Here is a 15810-nt window from a genome sequence, read left to right as displayed (position 1 = left end):
GAAATTCATTCATCCTTTAAAAAAAAAACTAAACATTTTTTTACATGAACATAACGAGGTTAAAAAAAATCATGAATAATTAAATGTGCTGAATATTTTCTGGCATCACATGTTTCTTCTGGCTGTTTTAAAGTTGTGTGAGCCACAGAGAAATCAGAGTTGATTAGAAGGTGACATGCTGAGCAGGATCAGTTTTCACTTTGATTAGAGAGCAGTGATGGTGGAGGCTCGGTGGTCTAAGGCACATGTTTCTGCACTGCACTGAATGTAACTGCAGCTTTGTGCTTTTAAATCTGTTCAGGGAGCTTTATCACATTTCCTCTGGTCAAATATCAAGTAAACATTTGATGAGGAGAGGATACTATTGTTGTTGGTTGAAATACTCAAGGTTTTTAAAGCTAATTTCCATTTTGTTTTAGTCATTCTGAAGCGGGGAACATCATGTTGGGAGATTAATAATGATCATTGAAATGCTGTATTTAAATGAGATTTACAGTGAGAGGTAAATCAGTATTTTAAAGAGGATGTTTTAGAGGATATGACATTCAAGCCATGCATTCCAGATTTTCAGATTTGTTTGGATGAACTCAAACCAAAGAGAAAATGATCTTTTAACCGGAACCATAAGGCACAGCACAGAAAAAGTGTCTCAGAATGATAGCATTACATGAACCATATCTGAGGTTTCCAGAGTGTATTCAAGTCAAAATTTCATTTGTGCTTATCGCTGTATTCAGCAGCTTTACGTCAGTATTTACAAAAAAAACGCTTGTGTTTTAGCACTTTGGATGTAAGTTGAGGGGAGGGTTTTGGTGCATAGGCTTTACAGATGGAAGTCTAATCAGTTTTTCTGCATTCGTACTCTTTGTACTGGTGCCTGTGGCTTCCTTTATTTTAGCTTGTTTGTGACAGCTAAACGTTCCTCTTAACGTCCCAACCTTTCTTTACTATTCAGAAATGCCATGAAAATTATAGCGAATCTACACATCCACCTGACAAATATTTCTTTAACGTTAGCTACTCATGCAAAATATAACTTGCTATTGTCAAGCTGACTTTAAATGAATATTTTGTATGATAAATAAGACATTTTTTCCTCTAGATGATCATGTTTTGATCGGCCTTTAAGATTCAACAGAGTACGCGTGATTCACTCTAATAAAAAAACGAGGTACGTCGGGGTTGTTGGATTCGAATTCACCCAAATGAAGGACACTCATACCGTGTACATATCACAGTATTTGTACCTGATCCATGTTATCGTACAGTGTGTACAGTATCTGTTGGTCAGGTTCAGTCTCTGTGCTGTCTCTGGCTGCTCTCTGGCATCCCCGTGTTTTCATCAGAGGCGCAAGACACTTCGTTCCTTCTCTTCAACACATTTTCTATCCAGGTGGAACTGAGTGCGGTTCCCCCGGGAGAGCCGCCAGACAACACAGCGCTCATCCTCATGTTTTTGCCTGAGGTGATCAGTTCTCCGTATCCCTGTTGATGGGAGAAGGCGTAGGCAGAGCGGCGGGAGCTCGTCCGGCGTACTCGCCTCAGGTTCTGCTCCTGAGGTCCTTCCTTCTTTCTGGACTGTTGCAGATGGCGAACCTGTCAAAATAAAGACATTAAGAGGAAATATTTTACACTTAAGATCTTACTGAAGTACAGCAGTATTTTCAGGAAAATGTACTTACAATATCAAGAGAAAAATGACTTGTTTTGCGTACAGTAGCACCTGTGACTGATATGCAGACATTGTTAGATTGTTAATATTGTTAATTTAATGTGTAACTAGTATCTTGCTGTTGTAGCTGATTGAAATGAAGCTTGTTTTAACTACTTCATATACAGTTTGTAGTTTTGTCCAGCAGTTTTCAGCTGAGATGAAAGATGAAAAAATGAATTCATCATTTTGACTTTTCTCTGGTCTTTGCTTTTTTTGGTGAAATATTGGATAAATTGACCTTTTTACGACAATAACAATTGACAGATATCTGTATTTTAAAAGGTGACCATCGATTTTTTTTTCTTCTTAATCTGGAAAATAATTAGCAACTGTAGCTGTCACGTACATGTACTGCAGGAGAAAGTGAAACTGAAATGTAGTCCAGTAGATGCCTAAAATAACATTGAATGGAAATGTCACGAAGGGTCGGCGTCGCTGACACAGAAATTTACTGAACCCCGATGCAGAGTCTAAAGGAGCAGGCAGGCGTAGTGGAGGTCCAAAAAACAATAGTCTTTATTTAGAAAACAAAACCTAACTTAAACAAGCTCACACTTACTGTGACTCAGAAACTAACTGTGGGACAAAAACTCCTGGCATGGCATGGACGAACAAGGCAAAAAAGCTCCTGGCATGATACAAAAGACATTCAACACTCAGACAAAGGTGACTGGGAAGACAAGGACTAAATAGACATGGTAACGAGACACAGGTGACACACATCAGGAGGGAGAAAGCAATCAAGAAAACTAAAGCAAAGCTACATGAAAACAGGGCACACAGAGGAAGAGACACTTTCAAAATAAAACAGGACATGACAAAAACCTTTAACATAATACATGGAAGCACAAGACAACATGGAACATGACACATGGACAGAAATCAAAAGACAAAGCATAACAAAAACACCAGGCATGACAGGAAATACTTAAGTAAAGTACAACTGCTTCCAAACTGTACGTACTTAATACACTCAACTTTCCACCCCTAGAAACGTTAACGAAGTGTTCAGGTCTTGTCTGAGCGCTGTGTGTATTGACGTACCTTATCTGTTAGAGTTGGGAAGAGGTTGACTCTCAGGAAGCTGACCGCTAAGCCGGGCACCACACACACCACGGTGGTGAGCAGAATGACCAACCACACACTCTTCTCTGACAGACAGTTGCGGGCTGCACCTGAGGAAAAATAAAACAGAATTTATCTAAACTCAGTTTCCATCCGTTGGTATTATTTCTGTCTGAGGCCGACTTACCGATGAATGAGAAATTACTTGGTAATATTCCAAATATGCCATCGCTTTGCAGTGTAAATAATATGGCAAAGTACACTGTCAGGCTGCCCCAAACGAAGAGGTGATTGACAGCTGTCCAGTAGTGTTTGTCGAGTCCAATCTAGGACGCACATAAATATGGTGTTAATCTTTCTAAACAACTGGGCTATTTTTGTCTGCTTTGCTTTGTTTAGACTCTTACCTGAACACTTACAACAATGACCAGGGATGTTGCTGTGGTGACAGCAAACGCCTGTTGGTCAGAAAAGTGGGAGCCGTCCTCTTTCACCATGACAGAGAAGGCTCCATAGGGAATAAAGAAGAGCAGGAATGAGGTGGCCATACCCTGCAGTGCGCACAGGAAAAACTGCCGTTTGTTGAAGAGAAGGTTTTGCTGGCCGGGTTTGTACAGGCTCGGGTAGCGAAGGCTGTTCTGGTCATTGACATCCTGTAGGAACCGGAGATATGATGAGTGTTATTGTGTATAATAGTTAGGATAGGGTGAAGTACTGAGGCAAGTACTCGATGGTAGTTTTATAGCAGATGGTACACTGAATATGATACATCAACAATGTACAGTACTGGATCCTGATGTGGGTTGATCAGGTTAGGGTCACAGAGAAGTTAAATTTAGCGTAGGATCTACTTTAGGGTTAGATATTTGGGCAACTTTGGGAAGTTTACAAATCACGACAGAGTTAAAGAGGTCTACAATAGTGGGATATTCACCTGCATGACTTGACAGTATCTTGAAAAGAAAAACAAAAAAGGAAAGTATAAGATAGCTTCTGGAAAAATAAATGGACTTCAAGCCAAACTTAGAAATGAAGAGTTTCTTTTAAAAAGATTTATGTAATTTGATATTAACTAATTAAAGTCAGTGCCTCATTTTCATGACATATTTAACAGCATTACCTGATCAAAAAGTCCCATCGCCAGAACTGGTAGAGACGTATAAACTATATTGAAAAGGGTAATGAACCACTGGTCATACACAGTCTGGGGAGAAAGGACAGATATATATATGATTTATACATGAAAATTTAATTTGAATCCAGGTTTTTAATCTCAGTTTAACATCAGTACAATTTCAGGACTTCAAATGCAAAGGAATCCAATTTATTTCCTGAGCAAAAGGTGGCATAATGTGTGGCATAAAATAAATCTCTCAATATAAAAAAGAGTTTCAAAAATAGCATACAGGCCACCAGACATATCACTGTGTTCTCACCTGAGCTGAGAAACCACAGAAGAAACCGTACCAGAAGTGTACCAACGTGAAGGCAAAGTTCTTGTAGAAGAAATAGCACAGGAAATTACACATGCGGAAGTAGGACCAGCGTCCGTGGACCAGCAGGAGCCGCCGCAGGTACCGAAACTGAGCAAAGGAGAAATCCGACGCCAGAACCGCCTGCATCCCCTCCTGACCGCTGATGCCCACGCCGATGTGAGCAGCTGAGGGCGAGACGAACAAACAAGGCAAAGTTCAGAGAAACACGCAAAAAGATTTTCCATTTATAACTTAAACCCTTCAAATATGTGCGTGTGAATTTAAATCAAATTTACGTATTCAAAAAACTGCTGACCGAGCTTTCCCATAAATAAATTGTGTTATTGGTGGCATGAGAAGGTCAGGTTCAGCTACAGAAGACCTGAAACCAAAATAATAAAAAACAGACAGAAAGCTGCTGACTGCAATAGAATATTAGTGTCTTCTTTCTTCTGTGAGACAGTTATTGACCACGACGAGGCTGTAATCATGGACTGAGTGTCTTGTTGTGACAGCTGAGCCTCACGACGCACAGCAGCTTCAGCTCAGCTCACTGCTCATGTAGTCTCAGTTTTCCTGAACGTTAGACACCCATTGACCTTGAAAAACCCATAAGATTTTTTTAGGACACTTACCGATCTTCTGAAGATATTTTCTGAATCATGTAATCATCTGGATGAACGAATATTCAGTTTTGGTTTAACATGTTTTTCAAGTTGTGCCTTTATTTTGCAATCCAGGCAGCCAGAAATCACATTTGTTCTCATTAGCATGTTATTTTGCAATGAATATTGGATATTATATGGAAAGAAATATATCACAATAAAACTGAAAACAACATTTAAAATTTTGGTTCGCCTATAAATTGAACAAACTTTCTAGATACTTTGGTTAAGGAAAGAGGCGCAACTTGAGAAACAGGTTAAAAATATTTTGGGATGTTCCACAGACTCAATATGTTTTCATTCAGCTGATTGTAGGAGTCTCTGAGGACTCTGTGAACGTCTTCAGAAGTGTTGTAATTGTTCTTTAATCACCAGCTACACGTAATAAGGAAAATTACATTCAAATGTAATGCTAATACATGACAAGCGTGCGTCACGCTGCTGTTCCTGAACAGCAGAGTCTCATACCTTCCTGCTCCTGTTACCTCTGAGACTTACTCTTGATCATGCTGATGTCATTGGCTCCATCCCCAATAGCCAGAGTGACGGCCTTCTTGTGCCTCTTCACCAGCTCCACCACTTGGGCTTTCTGCATCGGAGTGACGCGGCAGCAGATGACTGTTTTACACAGACAGGCCAGGTCCAGCAGGATGAGCTCCAGCTGAGGCTCCAGAGCATGAGCCTGCAGGGAGAGCACACATATCAAACCTGCTAAAGCTATCATTACCATCCTATATTGTCAAACCCCCGCAGAGGCAACACCAAGAAACAGCTCGATGTAACATTTCCATCGAGCTGTTGTGCATCAAGCACACGGCTCAAGGCAGAGCCGGGAAGCTGCTCCGCTGTGAGGAAATGGATGCTAATGAAAACCTGTCATACAGCTTAAGGCTCTCAACAGCACAGCAGCTCTCTGCTCATTACAGACTTAAGCACAGTCAGCAGCAGGTACAAAGATGCCAGAGTCAGCAGACAGCAACACAACAAGGTGTTTAACAAAACCTGCAGGCATCAGTACCAGAATAAAAAGAAGCACAAAGCAGGAAAGAGTTATCATTCCACCTCAGGAAAATGATCTTACAAAATTGAGTGTATCTTACTAAACTGTGTCCATTGATGACCAAGGCATACTCTGCAATAATTGTTTCTTCAGACACAGAGTCATCTGCATACATATCTGTCTTCTCAACATCTCCTGCACTGCTTACTCGACTCACACCCAGAATGTGCTCTTTGGCGCTCCTGCAGAGAGAAAAACGCCAGTAAAAGCAGAGAGTCAAGTAAGTTAGAAAAAACAAAAAAAGATGAGGCGCTAAAAATAGAAGTACTTACAACACAGTACAAGAAATAATAAAAAGAAAATATATGATAGAATAAAAATATAATAAATGAATTATACATTATGAATACTGCAACTGAAGTATGAACACTATTATAAGAGCTTTATTAAAGGCATATTATGCACAAAAAATGTCTAGAATCGTACAAAAGAAATCTCTCAATCATCACTTGAGACCCACAAAGGGTGTAGCTGTGTCTGCAGCCCTCTGCCTGCACGTTGCTGTTTTCTTAGTATTTTGCAGTGTTTGGGGAAGTGGTGTGTAGCTCATAGGCAATAACAGAGTGAGGTCAGGACCACATAAAACCATAGGGATCAGGTTCCATGCTGTCTCTGTCTCTCTCCTCTGCTCTTCTTTCACTCTCAGGCTCACTCGACCATCACGGCGACCAACTTTGAGTGGTGTATTTATAAACAGCACCTGACAGATTCTCCATCTTGTGCCTTCAACCTTGTGCCGAATGACAGAGGTCTCCTGGTTAACCTGATAAACTATTCCTTAAAGGCAAAGCATTTTCAAGGCTTTACAAGCCTAGATTTTCACTCGCAGTTGTGTCAACCTGTTGCGTGAGTGGAGGTTAAATGGTAAGTAAAATGGACACTGTGTCACCTGAGTTGCCGCTGCACCTCCGGCGGCGTGTGGCCAGAGATAACAAACACCTCGTTCATGTCGTCTCGCAGCATGTTGCAGGAGTAGCCAATGTTCATCGCGGTCTCTGAAATGTTTTACACAGTTTACAGCGCTGCAGCTTTTCACATGTGCTGTAGGTAAGCAGTAATTAATCTGTTTTTGTTTTCCTGGTCAAAATGATCATTTAGGTGAATTGTGCTACCTAGTTTGTCTCCTGTGAGGACCCAGATCTTGATGTCGGCTAGACTTAGACATGCGATGGTTTCTGGGACACCATCCTGAAGTTTGTCCTCGATCGCTGTGGCACCTAGAAGCTTCAAGCAAGACAGCAGTCAGTCTGCAGAGGCTGAATGAGTTTAATTCCCTCCAGAATCTAAACAAAAGGATGTCAGTGTTACCATCAAGCCCTGCTCGATTTCTTCATAGAGAACAGCCAGCTGATCCTCGCGGTTCTCGATGACGGTGTTGGCGAACTGAAGCTTCTTCATCCAGACTTCAAAATGATCTTCGTTGAGATCTTTGTAGGCCAGAGCTAACGTTCGAAGCCCTTCTCCTGCAAATTCCTGCAGAATTTGTTGCATTCAGTGCTTAATCAGTACAGTTTTCATTTGAGATGTTAATAATTTCTCAACTTTTGACAAACTATCAACACAATTACATGCACCAACTGATCCAGTCGGCTGCAACTGCTGCAGGAGTCGTCAGTGTTAATTCAGCAACATGCATGTTTTTGGTAACTTCGCCTGGTTTATTGGTTTTTATGAGACTACTAATACAGATGCATACTTACACTGAGATGTTCTGAGGTAGTGTGCATGAGGTCTTCACTAGCTGGATCCAGAAGGTCAAAGATAACAGTGTCAGCTCCTTTAGAGTAGAGTCTAATCTGCCCCTGTGGATTTCTCACTACAAAACACAACAAGATAGCAGAAAATTACCTTTTTGATTAAACCTGGACTGCATACAGCAAATGTATGGATTACAGACTGTAAACAAAAGCACATACATAGAGACTATTAACTTCGTGATATTCTTGGATAATAAAGATTTATTACTGCCACAGGTATTATTAAAAATTTTGAATATGAAGTCAGTAGAGAAACAGACTTGCTGTAAATTCGGATTCAAATGATTGCTATGCACACAAGCTAAAGGGAGCATTGCCATTATAAGTGAAGACCTAACCAATGACACTCATTCTCTTGCGCACGTTGTTGAAGTCCAGTATGGCCAGCAGCTGGTAGGTGACAGCTCGTCCCCTCTCACACAGCGTGATGGTCTCGGGGGTTCGGGCGCGGAAGACAAACCCAAAGTTTCGTGCTGCAGTGACCAACGCTCCCTCGTCAGGCGACTGAGCCTGGTACACCAAGTGTCCTTCATGTTAACAGAAACATCAGTCAGAACCACTTTAACCTGCTCAGTTGTCTCTGCTGCTGCTGCTGCTGGACCATGTGCATCGTCTTACCTTCACTCTTCTCCTCTGGCATGACTGTGTGGCACAAAGCCAGCAGTCTGAAGAACTCCTGCACTGCAGGATCCTCCAGTTTAATGGCTTCAACGAGGCTGCTGTCATAAAACTTAAACCTTTTGTCGTAGAGAGGGTTGAAAGAAAAGTCCACACGGGCTGTTTTCTGAAAAGACAAGGACCAACAACATCGTTATTAACACTGTTATTACTGCTGCCATTACAATGTTTGGGCTTGTTTAGCTTTACTGACCTCTGTAATTTCCACCTTCTGGTCAAACTCATTATACACATCACCTGAGAGAAAAAAAGATATCTTACATATCTTGTCAAACGCTAAAGAAATGTTGGCAACTGGTTTATTAGCTCTATAGTGCAGTCTCAGTAGAGTGACACTGCTGGCAGAAAATCTAGTACAGTTAATCTGACCATTTTCACTGCAGACATAATTATAGAAGGCCTAATTGTTTCCCACTAAACCTGAATAAAACACACTCACACGCAGTTGTTTTGGTTGGTTATTCTTTGGTGGTACATAGGAAACATTTGTGGATATCAACCAGTCAGTGTGGTCAAATTGGGAAATTTTATTTCATTGGAATTAAATATTGTTTACTCTGTCCTTTTAAATTAATTGTTCAATTAAGTAATATTTGCGTGAATTACTTCTAAATTTAAATTAAATCCAATCTCAGCAATAGGTTGATTCACAATAATACAGTAATATATTAGCATTAAAGTATGGAAGGGTTTCGGAAAGCTTCGTACCATATGTCTGTCCGTTAATGGAGCACTTGCTGAAGACCATGATATTCTGGGTGAGGGTGCCCGTCTTGTCGGAGAAGATGAACTCCACTTGGCCCAGCTCCTCGTTCAGGGTGGTGGTGCGAGCTTCTGCCGGAGAGTCCGACTGACTGTAGTACATCTTCTGGTCCCAGTTAATGAAGTAACTGTGACCGAGCCGCAGAACCTCCACACTGAGGAGGGGGTGGGATTTAACCATGCAATTTAGGGTACAACATCAGTTACAAAGACTGGAAAAGATTTTCTTTATTTCTTTTAGTGTCTTTGTCCTTACCTGACGTACAGTGAGATGGGCACAACGGTGTTGAGGATGATGATGTAAGACCAGAAGGTGAGGAAGCCAGAGAACACGGCACTGTTCTGAAACTCATCCCATGGCAAAAATACCTGGAAGTTTCTGCCAATCCAACTCTCCCAAATGGTGTTTCCAATGGCCAGAATGACTCCCATGCAAATGAGGAAGGCAAAGATCTGGAATATATCATATTCACTTTGAAAGACAATATATTATATGAATTTATCTTTCACGGAAATAAGAATAACGTTTAGATTTCAAGCACTTTTCATTCAAGGATGCCACGCAGTCATGGTACACCTCCAGCAGTTTTAATTTATTGTGTCTAATTAGTCTTCTCAGAACTGTGTGGGTGTGTGTAAATTACTCCTGACTGAACTGTCCTTCATAATAAAATGTTAGTTTTGTTGCATCCAAGGCAAGATGACCTGCACCTCACTCTTACTAATAATGATAATCTTATGGAGCCCCAGCAAAGCACCACCCTTCAGTCTGAGCATTAATCAAGAAAAACATCTGTGAGCAAGACTCAACTGTAAAATTGTTTTGGTTTATTAATTATTTATTTGCTTTTGCTGGGATGTGAAAATAAAAAGATAAAATACACTGTTGGCAGCCACAAAATAGCTTACCCACAAAACCAAAGTGTTCATCAGTTTCTCAATACTCGTTCTTTTAAATGTAGTCCTTCCACAGTTCTGCATCAGTTTGGTTTGCGACCCTGTTGTTAGAGGTTAACAATATCAGCGAGTGTTGACAGAACATTAACAACAGGACAGTTTATGAAGTGGTCAGAGAGAAAGAAGGAAAATGTAGAGACGTGGCTAACTGATGTGGAGAACGAACACGTCAACGGAATAAAAACAATCTTACCAGCAAAGATAACCATTCCAAAGCACCACTCAGTGTTTCTGAGTACACAACCTCGCAGCAGCATCTTTTCGTTATCCAGAGGGTACTTATTGTTTCTCCAGTATAAAGTTCCTGTGAATTTATCCAGCTTGTTGTTGGGTGGTTCACAAATGACTTCTCCTGAGGAACAAAGCAAATGCAACAGCACCAGTCACCACTGCAGGAGGAAAATCACAGACACGCATTCACTTAATGAAGTTACAAACGATCGTTAACTCACCATCAAAGTCCATCAGTTTGGTAACATCTCCCAAATCTGAGGTGACGGTCAAAGCCTGACGAACTTTCAGATTTGTCTCTCTGTTTGGGCAGAAATTTACAAAAACTGACTTGTCCTCCATGATGACACAAAAACATGGTTTCCTCCCTCACACTCATGATGCTGTGCTCGACCACAGTTTCAATTTCTTTGGTTTTTCTTTGTGTAATCAGTGCAGCGCTTACCCATCCAGCTCTGCAGTCTCTATGTAACATAGTCCGTGGGGTTCACTGCTACAGAGGAGGAGGATGTCTGCCTGTGTGTAAAACCAATATGAAACCCTCAGTAGTGAGAAAAGGCAATAAATCAATCTCTGTAAAACTAAACCGGCAAGAGCACTCAGAAGCTTCTGAATTTCCCAGAAGAAATCGTTTACTGCTAACCTTTGCTGATGATTTTCATACACGTGAAAGACCAGCTGCACATCCTCTAAAAAAAGCTGCAAGAAAAAAGGAAAAAAAAATACTCACAGCAACAAACTGATTATTCTCTAGTTTGATGATATCTCCCACTCGAACGTTCATCCATTTCTCATTCTGCAAACTTCAAAGACAAAACAGCTCATGATTAAATTGCAATAAATGAACTTACAGTATATAATCACCTGTGCATCTGATTTGGCTTTTCAGCAGATATACAGAGCATCTAAACTAAAAAGACAGAAGAAAGTGAGACAGTACCTTCCTCTGATGAGAACCTGAGATTGGCGGCTGTTGACTTTCTGGTCGTTCTTGTGTCTGAACTGAAATTTTATAAAAGGTGACAACAATGTTACCATGTGAGATTAAAAACGAGCATTCAGAAGAGCTGTAAAAAAGTTGGACTAACATAGTCATCCGTCGCATCCTTCACAGCCGTGATTAGCAGCACCAACACCAAAGGCACGATGGTTGTGAACCAGGACAGAGAGGAAATTGCTGGAATCAGCTGGGCGAAAAGAAACGCAGGTTAGCTCACCCACTTTAACATGATACTCCTTCAAAAAAATATGCGATCAAACACTCGCCCACAAACAGCTTCTCCTACCTGCAGTATCAACAGCACTAAGAAGTAAGCATTTGCCACCCGCAGGAACTGCTCAAACAAGTTGATGGGCAGGAAGGTGAAGACGTTGTACTTTGAGGTTTTGATGCGATTGTCCTAAAGAGACACACGGTTAGAAATAAAATGCTAAAGTCCATACTTATAATAATAATAATCATACATGTTATTTATAAAAAACTCAAGGACACACAAGCTAAGATACAGATAAAAGAGTCATGTTGAGGTCTACTTACAGCATAAGAGAACTTGTCATTGTAATCCCGTGCATTGGCTTTCACATGGCGTTCCTTCTCTACACACAAATAACACAAGTTAATAAAATTACACCTACAAAAAAATTAATACAGTATTTATAAGTTACACTATATATACAAAAGTACTGGGACACCTGATCATTACACCAACAGGGACTTTAATGACATTGCATGCTAAACCCATAGACAGCTTTACAGTTATAGCAGCTTCCACTCTTCTGAAAAGGCTTTCCACAAGGTTTTGGAGTGTTCATGTGGGAATTTTTGCCCATTCATGGAGTAGAGCATTTGTGAGGTCAGACATTGATGTTGGACCAAAAGGTTTGGTTCACAATTTCCTTTCCAGTTCATCCTCAAAGTGATGGATGGGGTTCAGGTCAGTACTCTGTGTGGGCCAGTCAAGTTCTTCCACACCAAACTCATCCAGCCATGTCTTTATGGATCTTGCTTTGTGTACTGGGGCTCAGTCATGCTGAAGCAAAGTTGGAAGCATAGCAAAATGTCCAAAATGTCTTGGTATGCTGAAGCATTAAGATTTCCCTTCACTGGAAGTAAGGGGCCAAGCCCGACCCCTGCAGCCCCATAAAGAGCCCCATAAAGATGTGTGTCTGGATACTTTTGTCTATATAGAGTAGTTCTTATAGCTACAGCTCCATGAAACTGCCTTGTTCTCTCGCTCCTCAGCATTAAACTGTTGCAGAAATAATCTATATTAATATGACCTTCGCAGACCAAAAGTGAATTTACACAAGCACAGTCTGCATATTAATGCATTTAAACATTTCATTTGGTTTAGTTTTGTGAGGTGAGATCCCTTGAGGGGTTAGTCTACCCCATAGTGTTACATTTTAAAATACAAGTTTATCCAGGTGTTGTGGATTTGTCAGCTAATTTTAAACCAGAAGTGAAGCTTTCCACTGGGGGGAACCTTGTGCATTTGTTGTAGTGCTGCAATAGAGTTCAGGGCTTTTCTTTAATCCCCTGAAGCAGATAAAAGTAAAGTACACAATCCAGGTTGAATTTTAATTTTAATGTCATGGCACAAAGCTCCTTCTTCTCCTCTGCTGTGCTTTCATAAATGCGCACAACCACATACAATAAAAACAAGTCCCAGCCTCGTTCTTGCGGCTCATGCAAATGAGAAACACTGGCATCACACCGAGAAAGCGAGGTGTTCATTTTAAAACATGTGTGTCAATTCATAACATTTCTTTTCCTTGTTGCCCATCTCCTGGTCACTGATAATCTCCTGACACCATCTGCCTTCCTGTCCAGCTGTAGTGCTCCCCCCGTTCCCACCTCACCTGACCTCCACGCCCACCTGCACACCTGCTCCCTCATCAGTTCTCCAGTACAGCACACCTCTCCTTTTGCTTCTCAGCAGACTGTCTCCTGGCTGCAGCGTCATGTTATTGGACAGACATGAAAGTGGTGTCTTTTCATGGAAGTTCTTGGTAAGAAAAGGAAAAGTCTATTTTTCAAAATATCAAACTATTGTTTAAATTGAGCTTTACCACAGCTTTGGCATTCGTCTCATGGCACCTTGATGCATTAAGTTTCATAACGATGCTCAGTCGTGCCTTTTGTCAGAGGTCTCAACAGGACATGTATTCACTCACAAACAACACAAAATAAACCAGTCACCTACGGGATCATTTATCAAAGCTCTTTTAACACAGAGCAAAGCCTGAAGGAGCACCCTGCTGGGTCTGCTGTTTCCAAACGAGGTTAAATCATTGCTGAATTATGCATAACACACACACACACGCACAGAGCTGCAACAGAATACACCTTCTCACACATGAAACCGGCCTCATCCTGCCGTTGGTTACTATGGCAATTAATTATTAAGAAAGGCTTTTGTTGTTCAAAAGTGTTGGTCTACCTAAACATTTAATTAGGAGTCATGTAAGTGCAATAGCGCCCTTCTAATACAGCACACAGTTAATTTCAGCAGACTCTTGCCGGCAAGTCTGAGCAGTTTATAGCGAAGTCAGTGAGATGAATCACAAGTGCTTCAGACCACATTTCTCCAGAGTCCAACATCAATACAGGAAGCTTTTAGATAATCAGGTATGATCAATTTCAGCCACAGGAAATGGTTCTTCCCAAAAAGATGACAACACAATAACTGAAACCTGAAGTTCCCTCTTTGTTTATTTAGGGAATTTTTCAAATGTGGATTGATTTTTCAGTTGCAAATACTGAAAACTCAGATTCTGGACGTGCAAAGCACAAAGTCACCTCAGTCTGTGTGGTAGGCAGATACCAATTGTACCAGGATGCAACCAGTTACCCTCCACACCAAACTGTTTATTTTTTCCTGTTCATTTTAGATCTTGAAAAACAAAAGACTGTTCTTACCGACATGAGTAGTTCGCCTCCAGAATGCCATCTTCTCCGGGGACGTCCCGACGATTTCCCTAGAGGATATCAGAAAAGGAAATCAGAGGTGGAAAGTAACTAATAAATACATTTACCCCAGAACTATATCTACATGTTATTTACTTAACTTAAACCTTTCAATCTCATTCTGGATATGCTTCTACTTCATCACAATTCGGAGGGAAGTACTATTGTTTTTATACATTCATCATACAGTTGCAGTTACTGTAGTCACTTTACAGATGGAGACAGGAAACACACTGTGTGATGCGCCTGTACAATCCGATGCGTTGTTACTGGTTAAGATACCCAACTGCATGTAAAAGTGAGAAAATTACCCTCAAATTGACTAACTAACAACAATAAAATGTTCTGAATGCATCAACAATAACAGTATGACACTCACAAGAGCTCAGAAGAGGGGAGTGGGGGTGATAAATGTACCTTAAACTGTGTCTCCTCAGTAAAATATCCCAGGTGAGCCATGCAACCCATAAACAACGCGTACAGTCGCGTAATTTCCCCTAAATAAACGCAAAATGTGAGGCTTGTCATAATGTTAGTCTAAAATGGTGGTTTCATACCTTGCACAAGTTTCTCCCAGGCGCAGTCTTTTGTTGTCTCCATGTATCCTGTCTTTGAGTCATTTATTCCCAAGGCATCACATCACAACAGATTTATTCGCAGTAAACGCTGTTATCTTCCTCCTGAATTAGGTGTTAAAAATCACCAAACATGGACGGACTCATAGCAAAGCTGGTTCAGCCGCTGCGGTGAAGACGATGCGGGCCGTGCAGGTGGCTGAGGCAGGCAACGAAGAGGCAGTTAAGCCATTCCGAGAGAGAGATGCGTGGAGACGGAGCGGGAGACCAGCCGGCGGTCACGCGCAGTGAGCGACGGCAAGGAGCCGGTGTGGGAGGCTTCATCATCAGGGAGGCGGGAGTGGGTGTGCTGCAACCGCATCTCTCTCTCTCTCTGTCTGTCTGTCTGTCTGTCTGTCTCTGTCTGTCTGTCTCTCTTTCTCCCTCACTCTTCCTCTCTCTCTGTCTGTCTGTCTCTCCCTCTCTCACTGTCTGTCTCTGTCTGTCTGTCTGTCTGTCTCTCTTTCTCCCTCACTCTTCCTCTCTCTCTGTCTGTCTGTCTGTCTCTCCCTCTTTTACTGTCTGTCTCTGGCTGTCTCTCACTGTCTGTCTCTGGCTGTCTCTCTCCCCCCCCCCCCCTCTCTGTCTGTCTGTTTCTCTTTCTCTCACACACACACACACACACACACACTGTCTGTCTTTCTTTCTCCCTCACTCTTCCTATCTGTCTATCTGTTTCTGTCTCTCTCTCTCTGTCTGTCTGTCTGTCTGTCTGCCTGTCTCTCTGTCTCTCTCTCTCTCTCTCTCTCTCTCTGTCTGTCTGTCTGTCTGTCTCTCTTTCTCCCTCACTCTTCCTCTCTCTCTGTCTGTCTGTCTCTCCCTCTCTCACTGTCTGTCTCTGTCTGTCTGTCTGTCTGTCTGT

The 15810-nt window shown here is 41.5% G+C and overlaps 1 protein-coding gene across 2 annotated transcripts; it reads right to left on the bottom strand.

Moving 5' to 3' along the window:
• Positions 1-24: 24 nt before the first annotated feature.
• atp8b4 (ATPase phospholipid transporting 8B4) lies at positions 25-15317 on the bottom strand. Of its 2 annotated transcripts, XM_046393272.1 has the most exons (28): positions 14892-15317; positions 14287-14345; positions 11902-11960; positions 11651-11764; positions 11453-11551; positions 11305-11366; positions 11095-11167; positions 10810-10880; positions 10586-10665; positions 10327-10485; positions 10086-10174; positions 9433-9629; positions 9123-9331; positions 8608-8651; positions 8355-8520; positions 8075-8263; positions 7680-7795; positions 7288-7452; positions 7092-7203; positions 6869-6974; positions 6020-6161; positions 5418-5601; positions 4216-4439; positions 3900-3983; positions 3187-3432; positions 2967-3105; positions 2759-2889; positions 25-1596 (listed from the first exon to the last, which is right to left on the bottom strand). In XM_046393272.1, the coding sequence occupies exons 2-28, from the start codon at positions 14315-14317 to the stop codon at positions 1294-1296; spliced, it is 3594 nt and encodes a 1197-aa protein (XP_046249228.1). In that variant the 5' UTR covers positions 14318-14345; positions 14892-15317; the 3' UTR covers positions 25-1293. The 2 variants fall into 2 exon arrangements, with proteins under 2 accessions (XP_046249228.1, XP_046249229.1); XM_046393273.1 differs by lacking the exons at positions 11095-11167; positions 11305-11366; positions 11453-11551; ... (2 more) ...; positions 14287-14345; positions 14892-15317 and adding an exon at positions 11008-11063.
• Positions 15318-15810: the final 493 nt, after the last annotated feature.

This window comes from Scatophagus argus, chromosome 7 (assembly GCF_020382885.2).
Source record: "Scatophagus argus isolate fScaArg1 chromosome 7, fScaArg1.pri, whole genome shotgun sequence".
In the NCBI taxonomy this organism is placed as follows: domain Eukaryota; kingdom Metazoa; phylum Chordata; class Actinopteri; family Scatophagidae; genus Scatophagus; species Scatophagus argus.
The sequence above is the reverse complement of the archived record's forward strand: the minus strand, read 5'-3'. Positions and strand labels throughout refer to the sequence as shown.